The sequence below is a fragment of the Carassius gibelio genome, chromosome A8 (assembly GCF_023724105.1).
Source record: "Carassius gibelio isolate Cgi1373 ecotype wild population from Czech Republic chromosome A8, carGib1.2-hapl.c, whole genome shotgun sequence".
Taxonomy (NCBI): Eukaryota; Metazoa; Chordata; class Actinopteri; order Cypriniformes; family Cyprinidae; genus Carassius; species Carassius gibelio.
Genome location: NC_068378.1, coordinates 7,938,671 through 7,961,002, shown reverse-complemented (window position 1 = coordinate 7,961,002; position 22,332 = coordinate 7,938,671). Strand labels below are relative to the sequence as shown.

At 37.6% G+C, this 22,332-nt stretch overlaps 1 protein-coding gene across 2 annotated transcripts in view; it reads left to right on the top strand.

Annotated features, from left to right (window-relative positions):
* LOC128018316 (nuclear receptor subfamily 6 group A member 1-A) overlaps positions 1-21,184 on the top strand; it is an 80,753-nt gene extending 59,569 nt beyond the window's left edge. For both annotated transcript variants that reach the window (XM_052603765.1, XM_052603766.1), the window contains 8 exons: positions 9,559-9,789; positions 12,603-12,658; positions 14,939-15,105; positions 15,365-15,574; positions 16,596-16,850; positions 17,346-17,467; positions 17,676-17,828; positions 17,917-21,184. In XM_052603765.1, coding sequence (XP_052459725.1) covers positions 9,559-9,789; positions 12,603-12,658; positions 14,939-15,105; positions 15,365-15,574; positions 16,596-16,850; positions 17,346-17,467; positions 17,676-17,828; positions 17,917-18,053 — 1,331 coding nt within the window. In that variant the 3' untranslated portion in view covers positions 18,054-21,184. The remainder of the gene's footprint in view (positions 1-9,558; positions 9,790-12,602; positions 12,659-14,938; positions 15,106-15,364; positions 15,575-16,595; positions 16,851-17,345; positions 17,468-17,675; positions 17,829-17,916) is intronic.
* The last annotated feature ends 1,148 nt before the right edge of the window (positions 21,185-22,332 follow it).

The following is a 22,332-nucleotide window of genomic DNA, read 5'->3' as shown; positions in this document are numbered from 1 at the left end:
AGGGGTTTGTTTGCAAGGCTGTTAAAGACTGTATGTGCTGATATCAGATTAATTGTGTATCTAATGTACAAGCAAATAAGGCCCATCCTGGAACTCTTAGTGTTTCTGAAAGGTAAACCTGCTAAAGCTAACAGCTGTAGGAAGAATTGGACTGTACGCTTTCTTTTTTTTAGCAGTCTGAGATAAAATTTTCCTCGTGAAACCTCAAAATCCTGTTCACTAGATGTTGGTAAAGCCAATATCATGAATATTTCATTCAGCTATCTGCCTTATTTGTAACATAATAGCTGATAAGACAGATTTTGTTGGTCTGTTATGCTGCTAAATGTTGCATACTGTTATTTGCTATCATATTAATTTCATTTATTGTCTTTAGCACAAATCGTTTCACGGTTTACAGCACTTTGTTATTATTTTACTTATGATGATCAATCATATGTCGTGCATATTCACAAAAAAGGCACAGTATTTGTTTATGTGTCATGCTTTGACCAGTCTATTTTAAATCATATCTACAACTATTTGCTGTAAATGCTGATTGAAGCTTAGTAACCAATTTCTAGGTATGTTTATTCACTTGAGCTCTTAGTAAATCAGGTTTGGTTTAGCGAAACAGTCGATTTTTTGGAACGAGACGTTGTTTAGCTTTGCTTATGGACTGCAAGTTGTTTATGGACTGCATGTTTTAAGCAATTTCTAGTTTGCACAATATGTTGTTTTATTTTCTGTCTAGCATCGTTCGGCCATGTTGCAACATTTTTTTCCCTCTCGCTCAGGAGTTGGGTGGCTGGTGCTTGTGTATTTAGTGGGTTTACGGTGATAGTGTGTGTGTGCTCTGTGGTATGTGACCCATCTGGAAAAGGTTTTCTGTGCTGAGCAGGCAGCTGTCCTCGTGCGATTCGAGCGGGGGTCAGCGAGGCTCCACGATCATCTGGTGTAACCCCCGATACACCCACACATCCCCCGCGTGGGTTTATCACTGTAGCCCAAACTTCACCCCTCAGTGCTCGAGATGTTATCAGTTTGGCCACACAATCATATCTCAGTTTGCTCTGTTCTGGCGCTGTGATATCCCACACTACATTAAAGATCAAAAACATTGTGGTGGCCTTGAACCTTGACACCAAAAGCAACCCTTTAGCAACTCCTTAAAAAAATCTACTATTATAAAAGTCAATATCTCCAAGCATTCATCCTCTTTAAAATGGCAACATGCAAGAATAATTTGCTTCATCCATTGTTCCTCCTGCCCGTAACAAAAACAAGGGTTGAGAAGTGTGAAGCCCATGTTATTAAACGCACACGTGCTGACTTCTGAATAAATGTGATATTAGCTTTCTGTCTGCCCTGTGTTAGTTTTAAGCCCACCAATGACCTTCCTCAAAGGCTGGTGTGAAAAGGCGTTCACATAATGACTGAAGGCGCAAACAGCTCTTTCTGTGTGCGTCTGATTTACTTATTCCAGGTGCTTTCATAACAAAAACACCTTTTGATAAGTTAATGCCATTTAGAGAAGGCGTGATCTCGCCTTCAGATTCTCGGACTATTTCGTCCTACAGTTAAAGCCCCCGGAGGCTCGTTCAGGAAGAAATCAGTCGTAACACCTTGCATGTTTGAAATAGTTTGCTTTCAGGCTTATCGAAACGGCTTACAGAAAATCTTTCACACATTTTCCTAGTCTAAATGCACACATTTCTATAACTGTCGAAAAAAGCGATGCATCTAAAAGGTGATTATGAAGCCGTTTCATAGATTTTAAATCGGATTCAATGGCATGATTCAGAATAAATTGAACACCCCGACTGCTTTTCATGTTGTTGCTTTTATATGACATTGATTTAAACAGCTTAGTTAGATAAGAGTTTAAATATGTAAATAAACACACACTTTTATATGTAGAGGTTATTAGTGATAGACTGACCATTATATCAACCGAGCCAGTTTAGGCCAGTTTGAGCAAATGCATCAGCCGATAGTCAGTGTGTTTGTTCTAACAGCAGCCTTGTGAACAGTTAATAAATAAATTAAAAACACCATTTTAATAATGCTATTAGAATTAAATTAAATATAATAAATTAAATATAAATTTAAAAAATACCTACAAATATTATTATTTTATTTTATGACATTAATTTGTTCCCATTATATCAGCCATTAGCCACTGATTTTAATGATGTCAGCTGTGTAAAACCCATATTGGCCAAGCATAAGCTGTTATTGTGCATTCTTAACAAGCGATTATGAAAACAAGAGGTTTGCGAAAGGAACCTGGGCGGCACTTTGAGAGCACTTTGTGGCTTTGTGATTGAATTTGAATGCACCTTGATTGGAAAATGCCACAGTATTGTTCCGGAGGGTGAATATGTTCAAGGGTGGTATGTGAGAGCACTATTGTGTGTGTGTGTGTGAGTGTGTGAGTGTGTCTGGGGGAGCTGAAAGGACACTGTACACGACTCCTCTGTCTCCTCCTAATCCTATTCTCCTGCCGCCCATCTCCCCTGTTATTGTTTCTGACAGAAGTGGGGGATCTTTCAGTGATCTCTCACTCATCCCTCTGTCCCATCTTCCTCTTATTCCCTTCTCTCATCTCTCCTGCTCTGTTTCTCCATGCATGTTTCCATCAGCTCCATTCGTCACTCTTCCATGTAGGAAGTCACGTCCGTGGTGGAGGGGCGTTTGTGTGCGCTCATACACACGGGGGAGGGAGATTCAAGCCAAGTGAAGATCAATAGCAGCAGAGGACATCAGGGTGTACAGGTTCAGCCATTCTGGGCTAAATTTAGTAACTAAAACCTGTTCAGGAAGTGGCCTTTCTGCTATCCAACAAATGAGCCCGTGTCAACATCTACACTCTCAAAAATAAAGAGATTTTGCAGAGATGGCCTAGAAGAACCATTTTGGTTTCTTGAAGAACCTTTCATGAAACAGCCATATTTTAGTGTGAAGAACATTTTAAAAAGCCAAAGATTCTTTTTACGCTATAAAGTTTATTTTATGGAATTAAAAGATTCATTGGATGTTAAAGGTTCTTCATGGAACCATCAATGCCAATAAAGAACCTTTAATTTTAAGAGTGAAAAATTATATATATATAAAAATAAAAAAAAATTGTTGTAGGAAATGCTCTGAAAGATTTTCACTCAGATTTTTCCAGTAAATTCACAAATAACTACAAAGAAACAGCAAGTAGCAAATTGAATTCAATGTGAAATTTTGATTTAGAAGAACAGAATACTAGTTTCTCCAATAATCTTCAGTAATATATATATTAAAAAAATCGAATGTAAAAATCTTTTTTACGGTGTACAGCTAACCCAACTGTCCTATCATTAGGAGACATAAAGCCGATTCACACATAAAGTGTGAATTGATTTATCGCTGCATCTATTCATATAAGGTCTGATCTGTAGCTGAAACCCTTCTGGTACGAGATTTTCACCACACAAAAATTACACAAAACAACTTTCCCCATTATAGACTAGAATCATTCATAATTTGAAGAGCTGCACAAAAACTCTCATGGTTTTTAAGTCAATCACGTCAGATGAAACTAAGATGGAAAAGTTTTCAGAGCCCTCGACCGTATTCATTTGTTGACCCATAAACCCAGATAGCAGATCTCTGATCATGGTGAGCTACGAAAAACATCTGCCCTTGCAACGAGGGATCGATATGGCTCTGTGTCTTGTGTAATGTTTGCAAATATTTCAGGTTTTGATGTGTTTTATCTGCTGATGGCCTTTATTGATTTTGTTAAGCTAACTATAGATGCTACTGAGAGGCCAAACAATGCCCATGATGTAGAAACGCAGAGATCTGGATGAACGCGTCAATATTCTGACGTAACTTCATTACTCTGTGTCTCCTTAATGCCGTTTGGCTGCGAGGTTTCAATTTTCACTTTTGTTTCATCAAGGTTTCAGTTAATTGGCCTTCAGATGGTTTCATGTAGCTGGTGATATAATATAAACGATGATTAAATTAATATTAATATTTTTGAAAGAAGTCTCTTTTGTTTATTTGATCAAAAACACAGTTAAAAGCAATTTAACTGAACTGTTTCCTATGCAAATATATTTTAAAATGCAATTTATTCCAGTGAATACTGGAATAAATGAAGTCCAACCTAACTGTCAGAAACAGATGTAAGTGAAGCACAAAGCTTTTCTTAGAGCTCCAGGTTTCATCTGGTCTATGCAAGCAGAACTGTTTGCTTTACATTAAGACCGAGCCTCAGTGTAATTACCACATGCTAATTCCAGGCCTCTTGTGATGGTTATGAGATTACTACAGTGTGCAGGTCAAAGGGGGAAGGGGAGCACAGAGTCTCCTCATTCTTTCTTTCATGCTTTGGGTTTGAGAAAGGCTGAGCTTGTCATGACTGTGAAAGTGTGGAGCTCAGATGATTAACATAACACTGTCCAGGCGGTGGAGGCGGTGAGGAGATCCGAACGGGATCGGTGGGTACCTGAAATCAATTCGGGATAGAGAACATGCTCTTATTTAACCAGCATTTCCGTGATCGACCCCAGATCGCAGTTTGGCTTTGAATTGTCCAATAAGAATGAGATCTCAATTGATTTATGAAATCATTTGACTTATGTATAGACAGACTTGACGGGGTTAGGCATTTGCACAAAGTGAAAGGCGTATGCATATAGATCATACGTAAGAGGAAGAGTTGAGTAAGAGCGGGAAAAAGTACAGGACAGCTCATGCTCGCTCAGCTGGGATTGATTGTAATGGAGACGAAAGACAAAGCCCTCGAAGAGAGGTAGACCTCTCTCTCTCTCTCTCTCTCTCTCTCTCTCTCTCTCTCTCCCCCCATCCTCCGCTCCCTGCTCGCCATCATCTGTTCTGTCCTCCCATCCTCCGCTGCTGAGACACACACCTGCCCGGACACATGGCCACTGCTTTACAGAAAACACACACATCCTTACCAACATTTACCACTGTAATCAGAGTTTCTGTAACTGTTACTAGTGTAAAATAAATAAGCATTAATAGAGATAGTATTGAGAGTTAATAGTGCCTTGTGTAAGAAGCTTTATACATTTTACAACAATAGTGGCACATATCAAGTTTTATTTTTATTGGTGTAAAAAGTAACTGTCGTAGGGTTAATGTGAAATTTTGATAATTTCATGGTATTTTTTATAATCAGGCTGCATTATTTGACCAAATTTTGGTGTCACACAATCCATCAGAAATCATTTTAATATGTTGATTTGCAATCAATTATCACTATTTAATTAATATTAATATTTTTATAAAAACCCTTAATAAATCGTTTTTTTTTTTTTTTTTGATAAATAGACCGTTCAAAAGAAAAACATATATTTAAAATAGAAAAGTTGTACAAGTTGGAACATATCTTAACATATGAATTTCTGTGTAAGTAATCTAAAGTCTAAATAACTTTAGCATTTAATGTAAGATTTTCATTTTTTTTAATACTGTACTTCTGTTGAGCTGTATGTTTAGTCACTCATACTGGGATCAGTGTCGATGTTTAAAAGGCAGGATCTGCATTTGCTGCTTGTTGTAAAGTATGGACTGAAACCCAGCCTGACCTCAGGGTAACAATGCAGGTTTTAATAGGTGCATGCAGTGGGGGGTATGAGCCCTGTGAGTGCAGAGGGTGGGGTACACACAGGGAATAAGGGAATGCATATCTCCAGACTGGTCAAGAACATGTCCAGATCATTTTTGCCCCAAAATCAAAAGCAATAAATAAGAAAAATATTTGATCAAATGCATTTTTAAACATCATTTTTAAAGACCATTATAGTTTGTTTTTATTTTTGAAATATAGTCTAAAATCTTGGTTTGCTGCTTAAGCAGCATTTTTAATTATTATCATTGTTGAAAACAATGGTGTGCTGCTTAACGTGTTGTATTTTTAGCTAGGATTTTGATGAAAATAAAGCTCAAACAAACAACGTTTATTTGAAATAGAAATCTTTGTGACATTGGACTGTAATAAAACAAATATGTAATGGTAATTTTCTGCCAGGGCATTATCCGGTAATTTTACAGACATTTCAAAATATGGGCAAAACACCTGTAAAAATATGTACAAACACTTCCTTCTTATTAATATAGTACATTGTTCCCTATTTTTCTATTATGTATTTTTTTTTTATTGTGCAAATGTCCTTACTGACATGTTTTATCTGAATATAAATTAATAAAAAAGTATGTTTTATTTATTTAGCTGTGGCATGGGCATGTTAGGCAGCCTAAGCTACATGAAATGTTTTGTAAGTACAAATTTATTATGATTTTTAAAGAATTCCAAAAGCTGACAGTCATTCCGCTTTCATTTTCCACAACCAAGCATGGCAGTTGGTCCCGGCAGCTTTTCTGGAGCATGTGTGTGAGTGACGGGGCGGAGGGGTGCGAAGTGACGCTGTGGGATCAAGTGTGTGAAGGTGTGAGAGGACTCCAGGTTTATAGGGTGGCCATGCACTTGAAAGAGAGGGCGACAAATTTAACCAATCAACGGAGGCCAGGGTGTGAATAAAGGAAGCCAACTTTGGAAGCAACATTTTCTCATTAAAGGAAGTCAGTCATTTCACATACACTGGTCAATAATTTATGGTTTCAAATGCCTCCTGCATAACGTAACATCTGCTAGGAATTCCAGGCAAATGGTTCGGGGTCACAAGGAAGGGTCAGTGTTACTGTACTGCATACGGCGTCCTCTCCATTTGAGAAAAATGCCACCAAGGTATGAAGTCACAGCCAAAGTTTATTGAGAATGCAAATGCATTTGTCTTTTGTGCTAAATACAGATTCATTTACTAACCCAATAAATGTCGTCTTGCTGGGGGTTGTCTTGCTTTTGTCTGTTAAACACAAGCAGTCTATGATTTGGTAGCAGATGCATAAGTTTTAGCACTGAGAAACGGTAAAGGAGGACTATTGTGTATCTTTGGGAGGCTCATATAAGCCTTATCTGACAGCAAGCTCTTTTATGTGTGACTCCTGCGGTCCAGTATAGTAAAGCTCTCAGTATGTTAAAGTTCACCGCAGGTATCTCAATGCCAATGTCATTCAGATGGTAATAGTGCAAAGCTTTTAGAAGTCTCCTAATCTCCATTTAACAGATCAGCGAGAGCCTGTTCGCATATTCCCACCCAGTATCTCTCAATGGGAGACAGACAGATAAAAAAAAGACACAAGAGACCCACCATATAGGGCTAAACATATATTGGCTCAATATTTTTCAGCCTTTTGATGATATTCGGCATGTGTCTTGACATTTATGCAAGTTTCTCAGTCAGAGGAACCATACATTTGAAGCATTTAGTTTAAAAAATAAAAAAGTTTTCTAAAACATGAAATAGTGATACAATTTCTAATAACTTTTCTATTTGAAAAAATTGTGGATTGTCATTTATTCATTATAAATCAGTGTAATATGCTGGTCTGAAGAAACATTTCTTATTGTTATCATTGTTGAAAACAGTTATGCTGCTTAACCTTTTAAGAGTTTTTCTGGATTCTCAGTTCAAAAGAAAAATATTTATTTGAAATCGAAAATCATTTGTAGCATCAAAATGCCTGTACTGTAACTATTATATTATACCAGACTGATTGCTTTTCTTGTGACCCTTTTTTTAAAAAAATACTGCCTTTACTGATAAAGCAAAATGAAAGGAAAATATTTATGCAGATATTTTTTTCCCCCAGCAGTCATCTATCAGTTCATTCGTAAATCATTTTACATTTTTTGTAAGCAAATTCTCATGCTTCAAGTCAAAATATGAGCCTTTAACCCCCCTGAGAGACTAAACACTGTGTAAAATAAGACTGAAAATCCCACACTTAACACTTGTATAACCCTCGACTGTTTCACTGCACTGCTGACCCCTTCTCAGTTCCCCGTGCTCCCCAGAAAACACTGGAGCATCGCTGCTTTGAAAGCCCACAGAAAGGCATCCGAAAGAAAAGGCAGCATTTGCACTGTAATCATACTGTCCTATAGAGGAGTAAAAGGCATGTCAGATGGTATGAATGGCCTGTTCTTGACTCTGCTGTAACGACGGGCCTGTGAAACTCCTTCTCATATTGAGAAAGAAAAGGCAAAGGGCTATGACCCTGTTTTTATGACTTGAACTCTCCATCAATGGTCCACAGCCCCGGTCCTGCCACATTCTCTGTCAACAGCAGTGTTTCTCCTTTTTTTCCCCTCGCTCTTTCACGCATATTTGACTTTCTGCAATGCTTTATCGTGACATCTCCACTTCACTAACCTGTAGATCTTCACCAGAGTAAACTATCACCTTTACACAAATGGAAAGATGGCATCATCATAATGCTGAGAAGCTTGAATCGTTTTACATTTTTAGCTTATCTTTTAAAAAAGTAGATTTGAATCATGAGGTTTTTATGGCTCGTACAGTATAGTAACATCTTTAAAAAAAAAGGCCCAAACTGATAAAAATATTTATTTTATTTATTTATTTTTATATTTATATTTATAAATATGTATGGCTAAAAATTAGAAATTCTGATAGCTTGTCGGATTTACACATTATTTTTCAGTCCAGTAATTTTAAATCTGAAAATACTTCTAACGATGTAGCTGTTGTTCTCAAGTGAATCTTAAGTTTACTTTAGAAAAATCTGTAAAAACAGGTTGATTTGTTGAGGGATCTGCGTCTTAAAGGCAGTGCGGCTGACTGCGAGTTCATTCTCAGCTCTTTCTCTCCACTGTGGGGTGGATTTAGTCTTGTGAAGAATGAAGCAGTGTTGATTGTACAGCTTCATTAGGCGGCAGACGGGGGCCTGGCTTCAGTGTTAGCCGATCTCATAGTTCTGACAGCGGACGAGTGGGACAGAGGGATGTAGGGGAGGAGGAATCGAGGGTTAGTGTTTCCTCTGCTCTTGGTTTGAACTCTTTCTTCGCTAAGTCAACCGTGACGCCACAGCCGCGGTGAGCAAGCACATTCCTCTCGTGGCCATGCCATTCACTGTTACCATGGCACTCTCCCATCTGGATAAGGATCCTGTTTTAGAGCCGGGGGAGGGTGTTTGTGTGTGTGTGTGTGTGTGTGTGTGTGTGTCTTGGTGTTGTGGGAATAGGATCCTTCAGTCTCAATTAAAAGAGTCTTCTTTTTTTCCTTTCTACAAATGAATCCTGATGATTTTGTTGGACGTTTCTTGAAAGTAATGTTACATGTCTTTCGAAATGCATTTAACTTTAATTATCTGATTTCTGAAGGATCATGTGACACTAGAGACTGGCGTAATGATGCTGAAAAATCACAGAAATTAATAACAGTTTAAAATAGATTCAAATATAGAACAGTTATTTTAAAATTATTTCACAATTTAACTTTTCTCAAATCAAATAAATGCAATCGTGTATTCTTTCGAAAACATTACCATTCAAACGTTTGGGGTCTGTAAGATTTTTAGGGTATGAATAAATGTACAGTAGATAGTCATGTAAAAAATGTATCTAAAATATACAAAATAGATTTGGATGCACATGTGTACTCTACATGCTGTGGTCCTGATCTCTGTCTGTTTGTGTGTTTCTCTCAGATGAGCAGGCTGAGCAGCGCTCTTGTCTTATCTGCGGAGACCGCGCCACAGGACTGCACTATGGCATTATTTCCTGCGAGGGCTGCAAGGGCTTCTTCAAGCGCAGCATCTGCAACAAGCGCGTCTACCGCTGCAGCCGCGACAAGAACTGCGAGATGTCCCGCAAACAGCGCAACCGCTGCCAGTACTGCAGGCTGCTCAAGTGCCTGCAGATGGGAATGAACCGCAAAGGTGAGAGATATCTGTCACCTTGCTTAAACACACAACTAAAACTCGTGCATGTTTTCTAGCTGCTTCAGTCTGGTTGATATGCTGGATTACCAGATGGTGGGAAACAAAGTTGACCTAGTCGACTTGAGCTGGTTAACCAAAATTCATCTTAAACTAGTATGACCTGTTTTTATTTTCTTGTCTTCCACAATCGAGTTTAGCATGACTGGCTGGTCAGCATTTACTAGCCAAACCAGCTCTGACCAGTCTGAACCTGCATGGAAATCCGAGATCGTCTAATTTGGTCTGTTCAACAGGGACATTAATTAGTCATTTTAGTGCTGTTTAGGAAAGCTGTTTTACAATCATATTTTAAAGGGAGTTTGGTAACAGACAGTTCAGAGGGGGGTTCAAAAAAAACTAAACTGAGTGAAAGTAATGAACGTCTATAAGCTGCAGCTATCCAAAAAGTATGAAAATTTAGCCACCTTGTGTTTTTTACATACAGCACCTTCCATAAAGTCACATTTTATTTTTATTTTTTTTTCTATGCTATAAAAATTCTCATATCCAACTTTTATTAATAATGTTAGTCACTCTCGATGCCAACTGGCAGGAAAACATTTTTTTTACAATAGATAAAGGGACGTAAAAGTCTTACAGTTATTTCCACACAGTGCTGAGTGCAGCGATGTGTCAAAAATTTTAATATTAAGAGGATTTAGCATTTCCAATTAGTGTATATTATAACAAGAGCTGATATAATTAGGCCTATTAATATTAGGTTACATTTATTATTAAATTACATTAAATTATTTCCCTCCAATAATCACCGCATGATGCGCTGTCCTAGTTGGGTGTATGGGTCACAAGAGAGATATTAAGGGAATCATTTAAGACCATTATCAGCTGTTATCAGCATATGCTGGAGTAGTTTCGTCTCTTGTTGTCTCAGAAAAAATGCGCCATTAATGCAGTGTTAGAAAGCGCCATCAGTTTTTTTTTTTTTTTTTTTACTTTAACTTTATCTAAAGTGAATTGTATGGAAGCCCATTTCCACCACTAAATAAAAATGTAAGCAAGTTTCTGATGGGGCTAAAGCCCAATCAAGCCCTGCCCTGAAAAACCCCCAAAACAAATTGGTTTTAAAACCCATAAAAACAATCACCACTGCCCTCTAGTGACAATAATACACAAGGGCTGAGCTTTAGATACATCTCGGAAAAAAACAAGACTTTAACAACAGTCACAGGTCATTTCATCCTTTACTGTCATATTATGTTTGGGTTAAGATTGAGAAGTGTTCAGGAGATGATTCTTGTTATATTGGTTGTAGATGCATTCACACTGCAAACAAGCTACTATTTATATACAAGCTTCAGCTCCCCTGAGAACCATACAGTATACTCCTCTCAAAACTTCCAAAAGAAATGAGAAACCCATGTGAAAAAGAAGTAAACTTTAACATATATTTAAACAGTACTTATTTCAGATTAAAATATACTATATAATATGTGAACTGAATGTAATGTTTTTGGACAAGTGCATGTTATAATTGCAATTAAAAGAGAAACACAACTAGCTAAACTTTTTTTATTATTTATTTTATTTATTTATTAGGGCTTAAGTATATCTGTAATTTCATATTACCTTAGTTAATTAACTAATTAATAGTTAATAAATGTCCTTGAACTATGTTTAAAGTACTGCCGGATACTTCATTCATTAAATGATATTCATTTCATTTGCATTGAAATGTATATGTCATGTATTTAAATATATTTGTAAATACTTATTTGTAATGATAAAGTTACATTTTAGAACATTAAAATATATTAACTTTAAATTTAAGTGCTTTACATGTGCTTTACTTTGTTAGTCAACGCATCAAAATAAGCATACCATTTTAAAACATGACACATTTTTATAACTAAATAATTTAAAATGTACTTTGAAGTAGAATGTTTAATTTTGACATTTATTATGAAGTACAATTTTTTTTAAAAACGTGTTAAGAAACATAGTCATAAAATCCTTTCTATAAGTACACTTAAGTGGCCTTTTATTTAATTAATATGATATTTCCTGCAACTACAAGTACACATTCAATACAATTAAGCAAACTTTTTTCGAAAAAGTTAAGTATGGTTTTGTTTTAAACACAATTCTAACATATTTAAGCTGTTTAATCTAGTTAGATAAGCCATAAAATGTTAAAACATAATTAAACATTAATTAACAAAATTAAACGTATTAACTGTAATTATTATTAATTAAATATTACATATTTTAAATATATTGTTGTCAGTTTATAAAAGCAAAAGCCATTTGTGATTTTACCACATTAAGCAACAAGCCTTATTTGTGGAAAAATCACTGCGATGCACAGCCTTCAGTGGCTTATTGCTTTACTACGTTATCTGAAGGATGTTAGACTCAAAACATTGATGGTAGAAAACTCATATAATAGGTTACTCATCAATACATAGCAAAGAGTTAGCGTTCAGGGCAAATAACTGTGTCAAAGCCATTTAAGAGCAACATTTCCAATCCATCTTCAACTGTATTGAGCTTAGATTCTAGACACAATTTTATAATGTCTGGTTTTCTTCTCCAAAGTTTTGTGTTGTTGAGACCATGCTGAATTTATTTTATTTAATTGCTTTCAGCAGTTAACATCTAAATCATGAGACATATAAAAAGCAATTTAGTCATTTCCATCTGAATGCTGAAAAGAGGCGAAGCATTTCAGAGGCACGCAGAATTCCTCATCTCGAAGGTAACATTCTTTTTTAATGGACATTCAGCTCATTATTTGGTCTTGTGTTTTTCAGCGATCAGAGAAGATGGCATGCCAGGAGGCAGGAACAAAAGCATCGGTCCTGTTCAGGTGCACATAACCCCTCATTCGCTTTCATCACACCAACACTTTTCTTTCCAAACAAAATCGACTACTCCTGTCTGATGAGATGCTGTGCTCTGATCTCTCAGTTCTTTACCGCTCTTCTATACTTCTATTTCTCTTCATCAGGATTTTTTAAAAGTCACTATTTAATTACTGCATCCCTGCCCCATTCATCTCGAGTTTCTCATTGGTTTTTAACGTCTCTCGTGTCCACCGTGTATTAAAGCAGCCGTGCTGATTGCGTTCATGCCCTCTCCTGTCATGAATGGAGGAAATAGAGCTGATTAGTTTCGGCGCATATGAATACGAGCCGAATAGAGTTTTGGGTTAAATAGCCCTACGTGCCGATAAATGGCCTTGTGACCTCAGCGTAATTTAAAGATGTTAATTTCGTTAGAGGAGTCTCTGTTCTCAAGGCCAGAGCACCGGTGAATGGAGTGCCTTGTCAATCTTCACATTCATTGTCAGCTGACCTCATAAAATCATTGTGTTTAACTGCTTTTCTGCATTTGTGTGAACAGCAGGAATTGGTGAATTTGCAGGGAATATGTTGTTTTGTGACCCTCGACATGCCTAATAATCCAAATCATGGCCTTTGATATGAAGGTTTATGTTATTGTAGATGCAAAATGAAACGTTGCTTCGTATTTCTCCCTGAATATAAGACTTGAGGCTCTATTATTATATACATTCGGTGTGCAATATTAGTGTATGGAAGTGTTTACCCTGGTGAGCCATATTTATTGTGTTGTGTTTGACAGTACAAAGTGGGTATAATGGTTTGGCTTTGTTGGTCCATATAGCGCTCTTGTTTGCACCTGATCCCAGCACTAGAGACTGCCATCTTATTGACTCGGCCTAATTGCCTCTGGAACATACAATAGATGCTTGATTCATCTTACACAGAATAATGCACTGTTAAAGATGGCTTGAGCCCATCAACTGTATTAAAAAGGGATTTTTTTTTTCGTGCACGGCCTTGACTTAAATGCTGGTTTGTCTCTTTCTGTCATATTTGAATGAAAAGCAAAAATAAGGCTCATGGAATCGTGCTTTGTCAGTAAATAACGTCTTTCTCCGACTGACCCCATCCTGTGGTCTAAATTCACTACAGGATGGAATTGACAAACTCTTTTAAATTCTTAAAGGGATACGTCAACTGTTTGGTTACCAGCATTCTTCAAAATTGTGTTCAACAGAAAAAAGAAACTCGTACAGGTTTGGGACAACTTAAATGATGACACAATTTATATTTTGGGGTGAAATGTAACTTTAAGGTGTGATTACATTTATTATGAATTTTTGCAAAACTTTTGCAGGCAAAAAGTTCCATCTTCTATTTTAAATAGTGTAGTGATGTATGAACAAAGACTATAGAATACCCAAGACATGTCACTCATTCAGTTTTGAATGGGGGGAATTCAACACTTATCACGGCCGCTCTATTGAAAGAAGCCCCGCCCTCTGAGTAAAAGAGCCAATAGCTAATCTGTAACATCACTACAGCTGCTGTTAGAAGTCCCTGTTGCTATAGAAACAGTCAGCATTCTGAGATGTGCGCTTAGGCTAATAATCATTAGCTTGGTGAACAGTTTTGGAGAATTTGATATTTACCCATTCAAAGAGATAGAAACTGGACATGCATGCAAGAGAGGTGTTTCAAAGATGGCCGCCGAGTGAAAAGACTTTCCTTAAAGGGACTTTATGTATAAAGCACAGCTCTCACAGAAGTCACATTCATACCAAGCAGCTTCCTGTTGGTCAACATGACAAATTGGCAAAATTGATGTAGAGAAATCTCTCCCAAATGTTCCCATCGCATATAATCTTATTGAATCTATTCAATATTATGATAAATGTGAGCACACATCGTACTAAACATTTTGCAGTAGAATTTTGATCTAAAATTTGCAAAACCATGGGACCACCCTAAATCTTTTGCGAAATCTGCATGAGGAACATTTTTTTTATTCATAGTGTTCCTGTAGTTTAAGTGGTAGAGCATTGCGTTATCAAGCTTTGGGGGTTTGATTCCCCCGGGAACACATGATAGGTAAAAATTGTTAGCCTGAATGCAATGTAAGTCGCTTTGGATAAAAGCGTCTGCTAAATGCATTAATTTAATTTAATTTCATTAATATTTAATGGACTTCATCAGCAAAACTAAACAATTGTAAATGTGATTGCTCCTTAAGTCCTAATGAATGACTCATTCAGTTTAATACTAGATTTTGCCCAGTTTTGATCAAAAATCTCTCTGCACAGATTTCAGATGAGGAGATTGAACGGATTATGTCCGGACAGGAGTTTAAGGATGACGCCAACATGCCGGAACACACTTGGGGAAACAACGGCGACAGTGACCACAGTTCCCCTGGCAACGGCGTCTCCGATGGGAATCAGCCATCTCCTGTATCAACACTTTCGTCCAAGTGAGTATTCCCTTCTCCGCTGCAACAACAGCAGTTTATGGTAATAATTTACAAAATGCAAAAGGACAAATTTTTAGATTACATTTAGATTACATGTTAGATTACAAATTTAGATTACAGGCTTTAGCTACAATGAACGTGAATCAAAAGACTGGATTCCTCTGTATTTGCCTCAAATGCATTTAATTAAAAAAGTGTAAAAACTTATATTGCAACTTATATTTCTTTTCTTCTTCCTTTCCATTTCTTTCCCACACAGTCGTTCTGTGGAGCTGAATGGCTACACCGCTGCTTTGAGGGAACAGTACATTGGCAACGCAATGGCCCAGCACTACCAGTTCCTGCCTCACTTGTTTGGATACGCCACCCAGCCACGGAGTCTGTACCCCCAGAGTCATACCCTCATCAGCCAGCTGGTGGCAGCAGAGGAACTGGCCCCGCTGGGCACACCCATGCTCATTGAGGACGGGTAAACAAAAGCTCACTCACCCAACACCCATGCGGGCCATCGTTTATTTTTAAGTCAAGTCAATTCACCTTTATTAATATAGGACTTAAATTTAAATTTTCAGTTAAAGGCAGTTCATCATTTTATTCAGTGATGTCATCATCCAGCTCAGTTCAGTTCAAATAGTATCTGTGCAATCAAGTCAATGATTTTATTGAATATTAAGTGTCCTTAACTAAGCAAGCCAGAGGTGACAGCATCAAGGAACCACTACGCCATTGGTGACAGAATTGAAAAAAAACTTACATTTTTCGTGAGAAACAAGGCTCAGTCGGGGGGGCCAGTTCTCCTCTGACCAGACGAAACCAGCAGTTCAATTGCTGGCTGCAGTAAAGTCAGATTGTGCAGAAGAATCATCTGTTTCCTGTGGTCTTGTCCCGGTGGCCGTCTGGCAGACAAGGTGTTCACTCGGGATCTGTCTCTGTGCTCATGTAATTGTCCTGGTTTCCACTGTCTCTCAGGGATGTAGAGGTGCTTTCTAGCTGCTGATCCACCATCTGGTCTGGATACGTACTGGATCCGGGTGACTGCAGTGACCCTCTGATCTGGATACAGACTGTATCTAGTGGCTACGGTGACCTCGGAATAAGAAAGAAACAGACTAATATTAGCATAGATGCCATTCTTCTAATGATGTAGCAAGTACATCATGTGTTATGGGAAGTGTTCCCGATTTATCTAGTTAATGCAGAATAACAATCCTTTTGACGGATTTAAGTATTAGAAATGTGTTATTGTGTTATGTTTAAGCCAGGTTAAAGAGATGGGTCTTTAAGACTTCTAGATTTAAAATGACAGATTGTGTCTGCCTCCCGAACAATGTTAGGTATGTATTCTAGAGTTTGGGCGCTAAATAGAAAAAAGATCTGCCACCCGCAGTTTATTTTGATATTCTACGCATTATCAGTATAACATTCATAAAATGTACACTAAGTAGACTAAGTACACTACAGTACTAATGTCACATAATGCTCTTTTGCAGGTATCGGGTCACTCAGGTGGAGCTGTTTGCGCTATTGTGTCGGCTGGCGGATGAACTTCTCTTCAGACAGATCTCCTGGATCAAGAAGCTTCCTTTCTTCTGCGAGCTGTCCATCGAGGACTACACGCGGCTCCTGAGCGCCACCTGGCAGGAGCTCATCCTGCTGGCCTGCCTGACGGTCTACAGCGCCCAGGTGCTGGGCGACCTCGCCAGCGTCACTGACAAATACACCCCGTCAGATGACGAGCTGCAGAGGTGAGGAATACAGCGCTTATGTCACACACCTTTTATTCCCTGTTCTAGGATTTTCAAGCATGTTGCTGATCGGTTTGGATCATTAATAAGAACCGATTCAATACAGTGATTGATCAGATACTGCTAATAAGAATCTGGGCCTGAGAAATATCTTCTTCCTGCTCTTCTGTGCATACAGGACTTGTTGTGATCCCTAGTAGTTCTTAATCACGAAAGTTAGACTGTTCTCCATGCTTCAGGTACTCTCAGGCATCTCTGTATGGAGGTGGAGGCCACTGTGTGTGTATGTGGGAGAAAGGCAGAATGATACAGACATGTTATGTCTGTGGTCTCCCTGTATTCTCCTCAAAAATGTTTGTGCCTTTTATGCTTGTAATAAACTTTGTAATTAACTTGAGATGCATTGTGAAATTTTTCAACACCAATTGGACCTTGTTGACGTAGCTGTGAGGTCAGATGTTGGATCTATAGTTGACTGATGCGTTGTTTGTGTAGTTTCAGTGAGGATGGGATGGAGGTGATGGAGAAGCTGATCTATCTGTTCCGTAAGTTCCATCAGATGAAGGTCAGCAATGAGGAATATGCCTGCATGAAGGCCATCAATTTCCTTAACCAGGGTAAAACAGGAAGTATTTCCATTATAATACAATATAACATTATACAGTATGCTGATGCTCTTCTGACTTATCTTATGATAATCACTGCTCTCTGCATGAGCACCTAAACCAGATAATACAAATCTGCAGAATCAACAATAAGAGCCATAACATCATTATGACACGAAACCGAAATCACGTTTTCATATATTTCTTTGTATGTGTCTAGATATCCGCGGGCTGACCAATGTGACCCAGTTGGAGCAGTTGAACAAACGTTATTGGTACGTTTGTCAGGATTACACTGAGTACAAGTACCCTCACCAGCCCAAACGCTTTCCCGAGATCATGATGTGTCTGCCAGAAATCCGCTGCATTGCAGGTAAGTCCAAAAAACACATTTTATCTATTTTAATAAGAACTGCATCCATTTAACGGTCAGATCTCACCATTCTCCCCTCGTTATTCAGGGAAGTTGGTCAACATCCCTTTGGAGCAGCTCCCCCTGCTGTTTAAGGCAGTATTGCACTCCTGTAAGTCAAGTCTGAACAACTACAGGACAGGCTCCTCCCCTTGTGTGACAAAGGGTACCGCCCCTGCCAACTAGCTCCGCCTCCCTTGAAAACACCCTCCCCATCTATTGCACGGGGGCAGGGTGTTATTCAGGGGTGGGACTCCCGGTACCTTCTTCTTTCTCCTCTCATGAATGTGACAAGAAACTATTTTACGCATTTTGTTTAGATTAGAGTTGTTTTTTCTCTCTATTTATTACCAGACAGAGCTGAATGTATGTTGATCCACACTGTGCACATGCTCCTTTTCAAATGAAAGTGCACAAAAAGCGCAGTGGATTTCACACGCTTCAGTCCAACTGCGATATGTGACGTGGAACCACTGATCGGATTAGATCTACTGCTTGGTTTTATTTTATACTTCTGTTCACTTTCTGCCTGATAGGGACAGATATGTATGAAAGGAATTGTTTTATTGAAAGACTACCTCAGGAAGAAAGCATTTCACGTGCTCCCTCTCTGTTTTGTGGCCGCTAACGTCGACACTGTGTCTTGAGTTTGAGAACGTCTTGTCACTTCTTACGCATTTGCGGTGAGGTGCATTTCTCAAACACACGCTTGGTAGTCACGTAACCTCTTAACACACGGGTTTTTATCTTACCATACAAGGCCGGGATGGAGAGCGTGATTGTTTACACAAAATAGAGGTGTACGGGTATGTTTCACAATCATAGGCTCGGGACGAAACGACAACAGAATGTGTCTGTTAATATTGTTTTTGTTGATTTCTTTCTTTTTTTTCTTTTCTTTTTTGACCAAAGTGTTATGCAAATTTGGAGGGAAGTTTTCCCTGCTCTGCTCACCCTTGTTAAAAATACGAGAGACTTCTGGGGAGAATAGCCATTTCGGTCATCAAACTGCACACTCCACACGGTTTGCACTCATTCTGGCAGTGAAATGTGGTGTATTGGCTTTCTTAATTCAGAAAAATATTGATTCCTTAATTTGGAGTACTCGATTAAGGATGTAGAGTTTGACCTTGAAGTATTTATCAGCTGTAATTGAGCATTTGAGAGATTCAATCACCATGAATCATTAGCATTAGCATTAGCATCAGATTTGATTGCAAAGTTCTAAAATATATCTTCCAAACTAAAATAAAGAGAATTTATTAGATGTGGAGAAAAATGGATTTCCTCATGATTTAGTTTCCTCTGGTCTGCTGCTGGTTCCTTCCCTCACATTTTAAACAGGGTAAAATGTTACTGTTTTTATAACTCACTCGCATCTCTCTCAAATACAGCAATGCTGATGTACTTGTAGGTTTAGTAGTTTGTAGTATTTTGGGCATTGTAGGTCCTTTTAGATGTTTTTTTTTGTTTTGTTTGTTTTAATGAGACTGGGGAGGGGGAAGTATTGTTTTGAAGAGTATTTTGTTTTGGTTTTGAGTATTACTGTAAACCTGATTAGAGGAAAAAAACATGACTGAGATGCTAGCTAGTCAGGTTATGACAAGCCATCTGATGCCTTGTTGTTTTTTAGCTAGACGTCAGTGGATGTGCTCGCTGTAACTCTCATCATTTCAGACATTCCAAACACATTTGATATGTGTCGTAATGTTTACATATTTGCACCAGACAATGACAAAGGGGCTCATACCAAAGACGCACGTTCAGTCTGCTAACGCCCATCTCAAGTGCAGCTAAACCTTGGTGGCGTTGTGTTGTTTTGGTGGACGCTACACATCTGTCCGTATGGTGTGTCCTTTATCTTAAACGTTTCATCCATCCCACACCGCATTCGTTTGTCCCTTCATTTGTTGCCGTTTCATTTTGTACGTCGTTTACTTTGGTAGATATCATGCATGTTTTCTTTTTTCGCGAGGGCTTGTTTTGGAGTGTGAACTAGCTAAATGTCAGACTAAACTCTTGATACGGTGGAAGTGTTTGTTACAGGTAAAAGGTCCAAACACACCGACTTGGTCTTCGAAAGAACGCATTTGTAAGCCATCGCCAATGTCAGAATAGACTCGAAGGTGGAGATTTATCGCAAATGAAGCTGCTTTAAACACCAGCCTTCCTCAATTGAGTTTCTCAGACCTGCATTCTTGTTTCCAGCTTGGTCTCTCAGGAATACCCCCCTTTTTTTTTAACCCGTTTTGTTAATCTGGCTTTTGAGGGAAGCTTTTGAATCTCGTAGCAGACCTGTAAAAGAGCCACACTCTCCATCTAGGTCTTTGATTTCTGTCGTTCCTTCATATTCAACAAAGTGTCATCTTTTGTTTCTTTTTATACATTTTTCATTGAAACTACCTCTTTTGTGTGTCATCATCATGTAGCGTGCTTTCATTTAAGGAAAGTATTGATCGTTATTTATTGGTTTCAAAGCACCCAGTTTCTTTGATCCTCTCATATGCCATTCTGGAAACTTCAGAGATTGAGATAATAGTTTTCATCAATCATATTCCATCATTGTCTTAAAATGATTCCTAAAATAATGCCTGATAGACATGAGATGGTGCATATTTACCTCACTCTTCAACGAAGACCATTTCTCAGTGCAATTATAACGTGTGAAATGAACAGTATTATATTCCTAGTTGTAAACACTGTTTGTGAATCGTTTTCATGAAGAATGTATTTTTTTGGTCTATATGACTTTATTATTATTTCTCAACTGTTTACAAGTTTTTTTGTCAGTCGATTGTAATCATGTTAATGCTTTGACACTTTTCAGCCAATCGGATTTCTTTCTTGATTGTTACGGGTATGCTGATTGGTTATTGAAAGACTATCAAAGTGCTGTCAGTTTTACATAGCTAGGGAACTTATTTTAGTCTTTTACCAGTTCTCTTTGGGATTCTTCTTGGTCCAGTGGCAATCTTATTAGAAGAAACATTGGTGAATGTTGGGGCTAACCATACAGAGCCAGACGAGAGGTTTTAAAACATGGGTGATATCTCAGGGAATAGACACACTTCTGAAATCCCCCAAACAACACTAGTACATGCTAAATGAACTCCTGTCTGTTTGTATTTGTCTCTGCATTAGGCATTTTTGGGAGTGTTGTCTGAGGTGCTTTTCCTATCCCGTGTTACAAACCTCTTCTTCTGCTTCTCTGACTTTTACTACCTGTGAAGAATGTGACCCATGTGTGTTATAAAAGCATGTTTAGAATGTTTTAGGACTTGAAACCAAATAAATGTGAATCTTATGCAACTGTGAAACCATGTCTTGTCATCTTTACACAGTAATTATGCAGCATCATGGACTACATGTATCAAAAATAAGCATGCTGTCCACTTTATTAACAAACTGCAAAAAAATGTGAGACATATTTGTTAATTATGTTTGATAAGCTAGAATCTAACATAAAATCACTTGGGTATGAAAAATAGCTCATCAAATGGTGATGTCTCGGGTTGTGTTATCTCACAGGGATTAAACTTAACTGTTTCTAATAATTACATTATGTGTTGAGCTAGTATTTAAGTCATTATGGTTCAAACAATCAATTACGTTGTGATGACAGAAACAAACGAGGAATTATTTATTTACACACAAATATAATGATAAAATGTATAATCTATAAACAAGTGTGAAATTGAATATAATACATGAAGAAAATTTACACCGATAACTAATTGTAATAAGTTTGATTTTTTTATTTTTATTGATAATAACTAAAGGCTGTATACAAATATTGAGCTCAACCCTGTTACCGAATAATCTTCCCCATTGCAAATAAAAAGAGAGGAAAAAAACTGACAATCTTCATTATTTTATTTTATTCAATTAATAATTGGTCCTTTTACTCAGACTGATAGGGCAGGTAAACAGTTTCATTCCAGTGTGATGATTCAACCCTGTTAAGTCATTATAAGAAAAAATTGTAATATAAATGTTTTTTTTCAGTATATTTATCATTTTATTAATAAACAAAACATTGGCCTCAAACCAACTTAATTTAGACATATTTTTCAACCCTCTTACTTGCAAACATGTTACCTGACACGGTTATTGTATTTTATTTGATGATTACATTTGAATACAAATTTGATCAAATAACTAAGTTTGTTGTTTAATGTTTATAATGTCTATTGCTGAAAAATAAAATCACGTTAATGAGGGTTTTATACTGTTCAGATCTGCAAAACTTAGACATCAAAAGACATAAAAGGAACACAAAACTATTTACAGTAAGTGGATGACGAGGGTCTTTCATAAGATTGAATACAAATAAAAATAAAGATTTTTACACCCTTTTCCATGCTATTAATGTACTGTGTCCACTGTAAAAACAAACATTTATTTTTCATGAATAATGTGATTTTTCTGTACTTTTCTAATCTCCTCCCTTAAGGTTAAATTGATA